The following is a 13,020-nucleotide window of genomic DNA, read 5'->3' on the forward strand; positions in this document are numbered from 1 at the left end:
GGAGTTTTCAGACACCTTCACAAAACAAGTGTCTTCAGTGCTACTTTCCTCCCTCCCCAATGTTTACTTTGCTCTACTATGTGTTCATTGGATCTTTTTCTCACACTTTCAGAAGCATAGCCACTTGGTGTAGTTATCTTATGAGACTGAATCTTACAGAAGGCAGTTGCCATGGGGTCACCTATAGAACACTTCAAATTCTTCTTATACATGCTCATAGATGGCATTTTTATTGGGTCTAATCTTTTCTTTTGGTTCACTGTAGAACATAGACTATTCAAATGTAAGTCTGTTACCTCAGAATGTAAATGAGGAAAAAACTTGTACAGAAGTGGTGAATTTTAGGGACATTATGTCCTTAATCTTGCAGGTATACGTGGGGCTGTCCGAGCTATTTGGAAGGCTACAAGACGCTGACAAGAGCGCTCGCTATGCAGCAAAAGCCTATGACTTGTCAAGGAGTTTGCAGCTGGGCGATCTGAACTCTCGCCACCACCGAGCCGCTCTGCTGCAAATGGCATCAGCTCTACGGAAACAGGGAGAACTGGGAGATGCACAGGACTATTGTAGCGTGAGTATCGTCCATCACATGTGAAATTAATTCCTACCACAGGAGAGAGATGCAGCAGTTTAAAGAGACTGATTGAGCTCTACCTCTGATATGGCTCAGTTTCTGAAAGAAAGTAAAAGATTTTGTTTTGTTTAACAAATGAAAGAGATGGTGAAACAGGCTCCAGAAATATGGTCATCCAATCAACAGTCAAGTTAAACAACACCAATGGTGAGTATAACAATATTTAGTGGGTTCTGAGGTTTTCACAGCAGTGAATATGAAGATATTTGTATGAAGCATATCGCTGGACTATGAGTTAGTGTAAGTGGCTAGTTGATGTATTTATCGAGCAATACATTGTATTTTTGTTCTACTTATAAATTCATACCATTTTTACTCTCTAAACTCAGTACTCATATTCCTACTGACATAACATTCATAAAAGCAATGTCAGTCCTATTACTTTTGATAATGACTTACCTTTCCTATATCTGCTTAATTTTCTTTTTGTTGATAAGGAAGCGACACGATTAGCATTGGTGTCAGGGGACCAGGCCACATATGCCAGAAGTATCCGAATCATGGGTGATATTTACAGGAAAAAATCTGAAATAAATGTAAGTACTGTAATGAGTCAAGAAATATGTCATTAGGATTTCCTAAAGGTTCATAACAGTGCCACATCCATTATGAAGTAATTATTTTGAACATCTGTCTATTCTCCTAGGTATAGATATGATAATATTAATATTGGTGTTGATGAAATAGGGTGGGATGGTATGGATTGTACTGAAGTTGTGCAGGTTAGGGATCAGTGGCAGGTTCTTGTAAGCATGGTAATGAACTTTCAGGTTCTATGGGAATTACATTACTAGGTAAGCAGCTGTCACCTTCTCAATAAGTACTCCATTGGAAATATTTGTCCAGTTGTAACCTTAGAGAAGTAATAAATGTATACAACTTCTGGAAAGAACTTAATTCAGTTGCATAAATCTAAATGTTTTGGATACCTAGAACTATACATTAATAATTATTTAATTTGGAGATATTTTTCCTTTTGTAATTTTCATTACTACAGATTCTGTATTTGGTTCATTTGCCATATAGAACCTCAGAGACTTTCATTTTCACCATGTTTGAAAGTGTAAACATACAGAAAAATGTATGATCTTGAGCCTTCACGGGCGACCGTGTATAATAAAATCCTCTCGGGCTATCAGCCGCGTCAAGTGGTTAAAACATGAAGAGACCGGCGTTTTGAGGTCTCGTTGGTCTCTTCATGTTTTAACCACTTGATGCAGCTGATAGCCCTAGAGGATTTTATTGTATACAGGAAAGTGTTCCATTTAGAATTTCTTGGTATATTTATGATCTATCCCCATACAAAGTCTACTGGCCTAGCCAGAATAGGTAATTAGTTATTGCCATCAAACTAAAGAAAAGGAGGTTAATATTTGCAGAAAACTCTCTTATGTTGTGTTCCAGAAAGCTTATCGGCAGTATGAGAGCGCAATGGGATCGGCAGCAGGAATGGGTGATAGATTATGTCAGATGGAGGCCATGGATGGGGTTGCGAGGTGTCTGGAGGCACTCAGACTGCAACAGAAGATATGTAACTGCCGCCCTCTGGAATTCAACACTAGACTTCTAGAAGTTGCTACTTCTGTAGGTGCTAAGGTAGAGCCAGCAGTGTGAATTACATTTTGAAGGATTCAACCAAGAGGGCTGTTTTAAAAAATGGATTTACAAAAGTTGTTTCATTACACAGATTCTCGAAACAGATTTTTGAGTAAGCTTAGCCAGGACCACAATGTTTCAACCATTTATAGGGGCAGAGGTTATCCCACAATCCCCTCCTACAAATAACCTGGCATAGAATATTTCACTTGTATTCAAGAGACACAGTATTAATGTCTTCTGTGGTTTCATTAATTTTCTACAGACAAATGCCAAGAAGTTGCCTTAGTACAAAAAAGCCTTATCTCTTCCTCTAAAATGCCATCAGCCCAGTTAACTCAGTGACTGGTTGTGGAATGGACGATTGGGACAGAAGTATTCCTTTTGCCATCATGCCCAGACATTCTTTCACTAAGTTTTATATCAAGCCAGTGACTGATAACATGAAGATTTGTCTTACTACAGTGACTAGTGATCCACTTAGTGTGGAAGTTGAAACCAAACAGATTCACACCTTATCAACCATACTACTTGAAATCTATGCCTACATTTCAAGAGTGGTCTCTTGCTCTGAAGAGTTCCTACCACAGTTTTTATGCTGTCTCATTATTGCATCTATACTGTCTGTACATTAGCAAGCTGTACACTTGCAACACTTTTGGTTTGAGACTTACGAAATTTCAAGCACTTAATTTTTGTTGCACAGTGTGTACATATCTTTCCCATCTCCCCTTCTATGATAAAATTGCCATAGCAATACTAGATAAAGAATATCAATTATTGTGCCTTGCATCATATAGTTGTTGTTCATGTTTCTGTTACTTCCTCTTTCTTAAGTCCAAATTTTCTCCTTATTACTTGCTTCTCAAACACCATTTTTCCATGTTATTCATTTCGATTGACAGGCCAACTTGAACCCATATGAAAACAAGAGGCAAACTCTATAGTTCTTTCATATTTTAATCTGTAGATTTATAGTAGATGGAATATAGACAGATATAAGATTCAGGACTGAGTGATAGCATGAATTTTCTGAATCTAATCTCCTCTTAATTTTAAGAAGCATATGATTTTGATTTCTTCCCAAGATAATGAAGCACACATTTTGAGTTACATGAAGTGATTTGGTGTGATCAGCTGCTAGTGAGAACAGTGCGAGTCCGTCTGAGCCGTATCTACCAGAGTCTTGGTGATGAGGAGCAACAGGCAGTGCATGAACGATTGGCACAGTGTCTAGAGGAGGAGTTGGAACTACAATGTGGTGCCTGCAACTTGCCATTTGGACTGGATTCTGACAGTTTAGAGGCACTACCATGTTCACACATACTTCATGCCAGGTACATTGTATACAGTGTTTCGGATATACTTGTGCTATATAATTTTTAATTAAAATTGTATCCAATATTTTAATTTTATGTGTTGCATATTTAGCAATATGGAAGTTAAGTAATTATAAGTTATTTCAATTAAGTATGAAATCCAAATAGTCCCGCGCCATAGCCGCATGATCTGAGGCATCATGCTTCGGACCTGCGATACGGAATGCGCGCTGGTTCGAGTCTTGAGGGAGAAGAAATTTTCTCATGAGATTTCGACCAGTGTATGGGACCGGTGCCAACCCAGCATCGTGAGGAAATTGGGGAGCTACAATAAGTAGCGTAATCCGGTCAGGAAAGCTAGCAATGGCTGGGGGTTCGTTGTGCTGACCACACGTCACCCTATATCTGGTTGGATGATCGTTCACCTCTGCTTAGGCATGTGAACGTGAGGCCAGCAGTCAAGCTAGTCGGCTTTGGCTCTCTGGAGCTGTTACGCCACTGATTTAATTTTTAATTTAATTTAATGAAATCCAAATAGGGATATAATCTTTGTAAATAGCATCCGGAATCTATTATTGCTGTTCTATCACCCATCTGAACCCAATTCATAACGTTTTTATTGTTCCTGCTGCTGCAACATCCATATAGTACATACATGATAGCCTAAGATTTCTGCAGGGCACATTATCATTTGATGCACTTATCAGTTCTTTGTTACCTTAAGGGTTGTTATGCTTGTATATCCATTATGGAAATTAGTCCAGTAAAATATAGTTGCCTCCCTAAGAGATATTTTAGCAAAATGTTTGGGAAAAATTTATTGCAATAAAGAATACAAATTAAAGTAATTGTTTTGTGCACCTGCCTTTTAAGTTCAATTATTTTAAAACAAGTTAGGAGATGTGTGCATACAATGACAATTCTAGTGTATTTTCTTTGTTATTGCCCCCAGATTTCCAATTCATCAGATCTCTGCTATAAGTAGTGCAAGTAGGGATGAGAGGTTGGTTATTCTGTCAAAATATGGCATTTGACATTTTTGAGTGGTGTTAGTAACATCAGCATTATCTGGGGTATGGGGGTGTCTGCATGTCCCAAATTTCATATGCAGAGATCAAGTTAACATCATAAAAAAATCTCATAATGGCATGCAACCAAGCTGAGATTGAAACTTGGTAACTCCTACATATAAGTCTAATGATTTACCACCACACCAGCTGCTAGTAACTGAATGATATAATGGCTATGTGTCTATATTCAGGCTCCAATATTTCTTTGGTTTCACATGATCCAGATGCGCTCATGATATTCTGAAACGCCGAGACAAAAAGAAGAAACGCCTTTGTCCAGATTGTCACCGTTCAGTAAGCTCTCGGCTGTACCTCTACTGTGATGACCCCCACAACATGAACCAGCATCGCTCCACTTTCAGCCTTGCAAGCCTAAGTCTCAGAGCAAGTAGCCTGACACTCAACAGTCATCAAGCGACCTCATCTGTTTAGAGTTGGAACCACTGCCAATATCATGACAATTTCAGTTACAGAACTGGTAAGCAGCTGATAGGTGAATAACATTTAATGAAGTGGTGCCAAAATTAAGGGATGCTGAAAATTTTGTCTGTTAAAAAACTAGCCATTCTATGTGGTGGATACATTTACAGTTAAGAGATAAGAAGGTCTGGTTCATAAAATTCAGTCTAGAGGAAGGCAGAAAACAATTAAATCATGATATCTGTGGACACAAAGCCCTACATTTTAACAACATGCTCATTCTATATAGTACTGTGTCTCTTGTTATGTTTTATGAAAATTTATGAACATTATTAAATAGTTTCCTAACGTCTCACAATCCCAAAGTGCAGATAAGTGTGATAAGCTGTGAAATTCATTTCTGTAAAAAAATTATAGACATATGACATGACTCTTGTATATGATTCTTGTAACACAGACAAATAATTCTCAGTTTTAAATTTAAACCAAAGGCACTGGAAGTGTTTCAAATATAAATGGTTAACATCACTATTAACATTGGAATATATGTAGAAATTGGATTATATGTATACGGAAAAACTGTTAGAAACAGAACTTACTTTCTGTACCACATTCTCCCCCTCCCATTATAAGTAACCCCAGTCCCTGATATTAATAACTAAAGCCCATTGAACAACCATTTTCATGTACAACTTTATACAAAGGAGAACATAAGACAGTGATTGCTATTTATGCTCCTAAGAAGGAAGGGTGGAGACTGAAACTTCTTTATTTGCCACATTTATGTTGGAAATACTGCATTACACCCAATGCATGACAGAAAGCAAAGATAATATCTTTGCTTAAAAAGGAGAAAATGAACAGCTGTGAGAACTACCAGGGCATTGGTTCACTAGCCACTACTTATAAAATCTATGCAAAAATATTAAACAAGAGGCTTGTGAATATTTCAGATTCCTAATATCGGAAGAAGAGAATGGTTTTCGAAGGGAATGATCTTGTACAGATTATATTTGTACCATTCAACAAATCATAGAAAAATGTAGGGAATTTAATCTTGAGACAAATATTGTTTTTATTTACTATGAAAAGGCTTTTGCCAGAGTAAATCTTGCAACACTGGCAACTTATGGAGAGAAAAGACTACCCACAACATTTAATAAGTGCCATTAGTTCTCTACACCAAAACACTACAATCATTTTAGATATGGAAGGAAGATATTAAAATCACCCAGGGAGTGCGCTAGGGATGTAGTCTGTCTCCAACCTTATTCAACATCTACTTAGACGATGTCATCTGAGAATGGAGGGCGAGAAGTAACCCAGGGATACGGTTAAAGGAAACGGTTGCCCTGAATACACTGCTGTTTGCAGATGATCAAATTATATTTCAAGAAAGCAAAGATCTTTATTTCACTTAAATAAGTAAAGGAAGATATATTTCTTATAAATATATGCATTTGACTATAATTTGTAATGAACAAATACATGAAATTCAAGGTATTTTGAACTAAAACTCACCAACATAATCTAAAAACCTTAGACAACAAAGACAAAACTGGTTTTTTGAAGGATGAATGGAAGGTAGGCAGTTTTTTGTTAAAAACACAGAGAGGCATTCCCTTATTAACAGCATTATTGCTGCCTGTTCATAAAGCAAGACACTGGCTACTGAGTGACTCCTCTTGGATAACATGACAAAATGCTACCACATGATCAAATTGGAAGTTCAATCCATGCATCCAAGTACATTTCATATTGACAGAATAAAATTTCTGGCACTTGAAATATCACTTACAGTGATTTCCTGTAGATAAATCACATGCATTCACATTCGGAGAACAGAGGGTGTGATTTATGGGTGAACACAAACAGGCTGCTGCCATGGTAAGAAGTAATTAATTTTCATGGATCATTGCACATTTGTTCTTTTGACCAGTTGGCTGGGAGCTGTGTCATTTGTGGCTGTGAATATTCATGCAACAAATTTTAGTTTAAATATGTTTACATAAGAAACTCTATCAGCTAAATAATCTATTGATTCTTCATTCATTTATGACACACAATATGACTTCCTCAAGAAAAAGCAGTATTTATCAAGAAAGTCACAAAAACTACCATAAAAGTGCATATTGCCTCATAATTACTAAGCCTTTATAGTAACAATTGTTTTAATTCCGCTCACTTACTCTTTATCTGGTACAGAATTTTCCCTGAAAAACTATTAGCTATTAAGAACTTCCAAGACATAATGGAAAGAAAAGGTTTACCTCCAACACCACAAAAGCCATATTTGCTCTGGGGCCTTCCCATCTAATGAATCTACTGGTTCTCTCTCATGAGATAATACAGCTGAAGCATGAACCTAACTACTCATCTACATCTACCCTGAGTCTAGAAAACACACAACTTTATGGCCAGGCCCTCTGTAAATCTTATGGCAAGGTACTTATTCACTGGGGTACTTACTTTTAACACATTTTCAGTCTTCAAAATTGTGTTATATTAAATTAACTGTATACATTAATGAATTTTTTTTCCCCTCGCCACAGATGACAAACACTTTTGAAAAGAATATGTCCAACTGATCTGATATCCCATAAACCATTGTTTCCATCTTTTTAACCCCTGCATTTTCCCATCCCATGAGCAGAGAAATCTGACAGTGAAGAGTACAGAACTGACAGAGGGGGAAATCTAGTAAGTTTAAAAGTGTGGCTAAACTAGTAAATTCCATGTTTTTCACTGTATTTCATAAGAAAGGCTACAGGAGCACTTCCAGTGCATTTTAACAGAAAAAAGAAGAGCAAATATTAAAGACTATCAAATGCACTCTGATGGATAGAGAATCTTTCAAATATGGTCAGCTAGATAATGCTGAAGCAATGATTCTAATGTTTAATTTCAAAATTTTGTTGTCCATATAATTTAACATGTTGCTGTTCTGGACATGCATTATTAAAATAAAATTGGCATTGCAAGTGATGGCAAGGTATTCTCAAACATTAATGCTTCCTTAATTGAAACCTGTTAAATTATAGTTTATGTTTAAAGCAAATGAATGGTAACTCTGTTAGGGGAACAAGTGCAAATATGTAAGAGGAAATTCAGATTCAGTGTTATGATGGTACAAATGTGATTTATGTAAGAGAATGCTCTTTTGAATGTTAAAACTACACCAAGCCTCTTGTATATGAGGCAACTGTAATCAAATATTCTTAGGCTATAAGCTGTGTCAGTTGGTTAAAAGTCACTGATATTTCAACAAACATTTCTGTCTTCATTATCAGTGCTGTAATGTAGCTGTATGTCCAGACCACTTTACATATGTACTTTCAAGAACCTTTTCTCAAATTTGAGCATGAGCCAGTGTGAGGCTAGTGGGCAGAGTCTAGTGCTTGCTTATCCTGGCCTTAATTTCACATTGGCATATTTCTGTATTGCCTGAGCATATTGGTCACCAGGTTCCAAGATTGGCTGAAAGGAGCCACCATCTCTGTTAAAGTTTTTGGGGTCAAGTCTGATCTCATCAGTTTTATCACACAATCCATTTAATCTGTGGCTTTATCCAAGATAGAGGTGGTACTGATGTTGTCATGCCTTGCTTTAAATATATGGTCTGTCAGACATCTCCGGTTGGCCCAGGCATATGTATCAAATGCATTCTTTACATCTGGTTTTGATGAATCTACCATTCTGTCCAACATAAACTTTGCAGGGGACTAGTATATACCTGCGACTTTTAGGCCCAACTAGTCAGAGAATGGGAGTATTTTTCATTACCAGGATGTGAATGGCTTGATGTTGTGTTTAGCAAGGAGCCTTCTGATTTTGTTCAAGACTGTTTGAAATGGTATTATCACTATGCCTGCCAGCTTCTCCAGTTATATCTTTGGCCTCTCTTCTGGAACAAAGGCTCACTTAACATCAAGGTTACTGTGTGTATTTTGTCTAAGAGTCCTTTTCAGGTGGCTGATTTCCTTGTCTAGTCTTTCCACATTGCATATAGTCCTTGCCTGTTGAATGAGCATCTTTAACATAAATTGCTTCTGTGGTGGCTATTAGTCAGACTTGGTGTGTAATTACAGGTCCATATGTGTTATTTCCAATATACAGTGTGTCCCAGTGAATCATCCAGTCTTCTACTTATTGAAATGCTGCTGTCTCTTTATCTAAGAAAGAGCCATTCTAAAGAAATGTGTGGTGGAAGGACCTGCTTGTTGAGAGTTATGGCCTGTTGTGACAGCAACAGCAATATTTCTTCCTAAGGAACTTTATTAAATAGTAAAGCCATGTCAAAATTCACCAAGTGTGTGCAAGAACACTTGATTCCACCCACTAGCCCCCAATTGCTTACATTTAAATTCACACATGGGATCTCGGTAGCTATACATGTGAAATGGTCTGGACACAGTTACATCATAGCCCTGATGGTGGGGACATATATGGTTCCTGAAACACTGGTTATTTTATCCATTTGACTGGCTTATGTCCTGAGAATATATTATTATTGGTAGTCACCATAAAAGATTTAGATCATAAATCAGGAACTTTTCAAAAGAGCAGTGTTAGATCTGTTAGAACATAGTCTTCTTCCCTGCTTTCTTAGACAATTATATTGAAAATTTTTGACCGAATGTACCAATTCAGTATTGTTAATCCAGTTGTTTATATAGGTTCAATGTAAATGAGTTTTGGATACAAATCTATGCACTACACATCTTATTTTATATTAATGTTCTTTTCATATGAAGGTAAAACCATTCTCATTGTGATATGTGTACAAATTTAGTAGCAATACTGTTTAAATATACTTTGATATGATGTTAATTTATTGTGAGCTTATTGTGAATGTGCTTGAAAACACACAGAAGTATTACATCAGCTGAGGAAAGTGAATTATGGCTTTATTTTTTGTCTAAGGATCTGATGTTTTAATAGTGGAGATGATGAAATATCCTGGATCCCCTCAAAATATCAGTATCCCTCTCCTATCTCTTCTTATAGAAAAATGTTGGAGTTATTTTTGCCAGAGAGAAAAATTACTTCTGTGTCAGATCATTTAATACAATATGATGTTTACAGAGTCAGTGCTTTCTGTTGATTAATATATGTTAAAAAATGGAAGTTCAAATTAAAATATGTAAATCTTATGATAAAATTAAATTAAAATGAGTTAATTGAAATTCTGATCATATTGTAACTTTAACCATCACCATTATATAATTTTCAGATTTCTGTATTTGTAAAATAGAAGGGCAATAATTTATTTTAATGGCATAATCCATTTAATCAGTATTTTATTAAATATGCTGTTCTGTTTTAGATATCCCTTAATTTTAAGTCTGAGTATGTCATTTCCTATTTTGGTATCCTGAAGATATTGTACAGACAGCTTTTCCCTTGTATTTGATTACAGACTACACTGGCAGAGCAGAAATTTCCATCCCAAGTTTTATACTTCATCAGCCATACATTCCCATTGTGTCCAGAACGATAACCCATCACATAGTACATACAGTAGTCTATATTATGACTGAATTAATAGACCTCTATATCAAACATATATAGCTAAAGTAAAAGTAAAGCTAATCCACTATACACCATGTAAGCACTTGAGGGGAGCACTAGATAGGGATGTGTGGTTAGCATCACGCCCTGGCCATGCCATACCCCTGGGAAAGGACCCCTTTGCATAGGAGATTGGGTGAGCCCCAGAGCTGATCTGAACACAGAGTGTAGAGGAAAAATCCTCTGCCTCAGTCGCAGATCGAATCCCAGTCACTACACTGACTGAGCCATGCCAACTCTTCAACGATGTGTTGAGCCACATGGTGTGGGAATAATGCTTTGTAACTTTGGCTCCGGTACCTTAAGAATACAAACTGTCTACAAATCAACCGATTTCTGCAATAACCATTAGACTTATACTTAAATATAGGTTATAAATCTAAAAAGTGGCCTGATTATTCACACGGTTGTGATGAAATCTCTTATGGTGCCATTAACCATTTTAGTAGGTTTACCATTATTGATACATATTGAGCTTTTATGAAGTAGTCGGATCTTTTAATACCGAGTTCACAGCCCTGGTGGATTTGGAAATTGGATAGTAACTAATATTATTACCGATTACGAACTACTACCGTCAGATTACTTTGTAGTAGTTTAGTAACCACTGTTGATAGATGGCTCGACAATTTACGTGTGTGCCGAAAGATCGTAGAAGAGGATTTGTTGTTTAGTTATCTGTGGGGAGGAGAATGTGGCGCGAATCTGAAGTGCAGTTCAGAATTTTAATGGTGCTGAACATAACACAGTCTTGTGAGTTAAAACAAAGATACACTGTATGTTTAGTGCGAAACGATTCAGTATATAAGGGTAGATATTGCATTTAGTGATGTTAACCGAAAAGATTATTGTGTGTATATGTGTGCGTGTGGTCCTTCGTGCTGGAATTCTAACAAGACGTTGCAACTTGGATGCAGTGAAAGGTAAGCAAGTTTGTAATTATTGTATAAGGTTGTACATGACACTTCGCGGAATGACTTTCGTAACCAGATGGTATACGATTACATCTTTAGACGAATGCATATTTAGCGAAAGCGGTGAATTGGAGATGATGTCCTTGGTGCTCAACAAAAAGGGCTTAAGTCAGACATAATGCGTAGCACGAACGATTATACGTGACTTTAGACGCTTTAATACCTTGCATGTTACAGTAGTGTTGTAAAGGATAACCTTGTCACAAAATCTAAGGTTGCGTGAAGTAAGTTTATATTATGAAGACCATTTATTTGAATATATAAGTATCCCCATGTACGTCACCTACCGAAAAATTTCGCCATAAATCTTGTTTTATTTGAGCCAGTGAAATTTAACAAAACCATTAACATAGGTAATGGCACTAGAGCTGATCTTAACTGAAGACAAACAAATCACACCTAACTGAAATTCGTTGTCCTATTTGCATATGTCAGAAATATATGGGGGAAAAAGATTGTATATTGTGAGTTGTTAGTTAAACTTGGATGTATCAGTTCCTTAAGTGGAAATAATTATTGTCTTCAGTAGAAGTGTTAATAATATACCACCCTTTTTGGCTTCAGTTTAAGTCAGATGTAAAATAAGAATACTGGGTTATTGCATTGTGTAGTCTACCAGACTATATGTAGATGGGAGGATTTTATCAAGTGGGGTCTATGGGAGATAGGAGTTGAAGGTGATTGGATTTTGCTGGCCTAGGACAGGGACCATTGGTGGGCTTTAGTTATTTCAATGATGAACCTTTGAGTTCCCTAAGCCATCTAGCTAGTTAGATAGTACAAGAGATTGGCTTGTGGTATGATCATGTCTGCCCCCTGCTCCAGCAATTTTTTTATAACCATGTAATGTGTTTTCATGAACTTGGTGTGAATATCATTCTATTAGACAACCCCACCATTGTACTTTTAAATCTCTTGTCATCAGTAATACTGATGTAGTTTGCATGTGAACTCTTAAGGAAGGAGTTGCACTAGCAACCACTTAATGTAGGGTTCTTATATTCTGAAGTATTAAATGTTTGAAAAGTATGCAATTCTTGGGGGGGGGGGGGGGATAGGACATCATAATGACAATCTAAATCTGTTTCTGCCCTTAGTTTTTTGGTTACTAGCCATCTTCACACCTAAAAATTCTGTATGAAAATTCTTTTATATGTTAACAACAATGATACACTACATACCTTTGATATATAATTTGAAGCTTTTATGCCAACTAAACTCAATAAAATATTCTTAGGCTGTCAACCATGTCAGTTGGTTGCAAAAGACCAATGTTTCAGGAACCATGTCCTTCCCCATCATCAGGTTTCGATGAACATATCTTTGAGCTTATAATTGACAATTTTAACATGGTTGAAATTTGGACTAGTGGAAATATTGCACAGATATATATGTATTAATTTATAGTTCTTGCTAGCCTCTCCGTATAAATAGAA

General features: G+C 36.6%; 1 protein-coding gene and 1 long non-coding RNA gene across 2 annotated transcripts in view; one reads left to right on the plus strand and one right to left on the minus strand.

Moving 5' to 3' along the window:
* The window catches only part of LOC110837376 (43 kDa receptor-associated protein of the synapse homolog), a 65,148-nt gene extending 55,210 nt beyond the window's left edge, over window positions 1–9,938 (plus strand). The window contains exons 5-9 of the mRNA XM_022079418.2: window positions 371–571; window positions 1,072–1,170; window positions 2,039–2,230; window positions 3,368–3,567; window positions 4,844–9,938. Of these exons, the coding sequence (XP_021935110.2) occupies window positions 371–571; window positions 1,072–1,170; window positions 2,039–2,230; window positions 3,368–3,567; window positions 4,844–5,051 (900 nt within the window). The 3' untranslated portion in view covers window positions 5,052–9,938. The remainder of the gene's footprint in view (window positions 1–370; window positions 572–1,071; window positions 1,171–2,038; window positions 2,231–3,367; window positions 3,568–4,843) is intronic.
* Window positions 199–11,175, minus strand: LOC147873422 (uncharacterized). The gene is made up of 4 exons (XR_015535761.1): window positions 11,066–11,175; window positions 6,838–7,004; window positions 1,034–1,159; window positions 199–673 (listed from the first exon to the last, which is right to left on the minus strand). It is a non-coding gene; the product is annotated as an uncharacterized LOC147873422 (long non-coding RNA).
* Window positions 11,176–13,020: the final 1,845 nt, after the last annotated feature.

The sequence above is a fragment of the Zootermopsis nevadensis genome, unplaced genomic scaffold, assembly GCF_977971745.1.
Source record: "Zootermopsis nevadensis isolate Lab colony 2312 unplaced genomic scaffold, Znev_1.0 Znev_ptg000018l, whole genome shotgun sequence".
NCBI classification, from domain to species: domain Eukaryota; kingdom Metazoa; phylum Arthropoda; class Insecta; order Blattodea; family Termopsidae; genus Zootermopsis; species Zootermopsis nevadensis.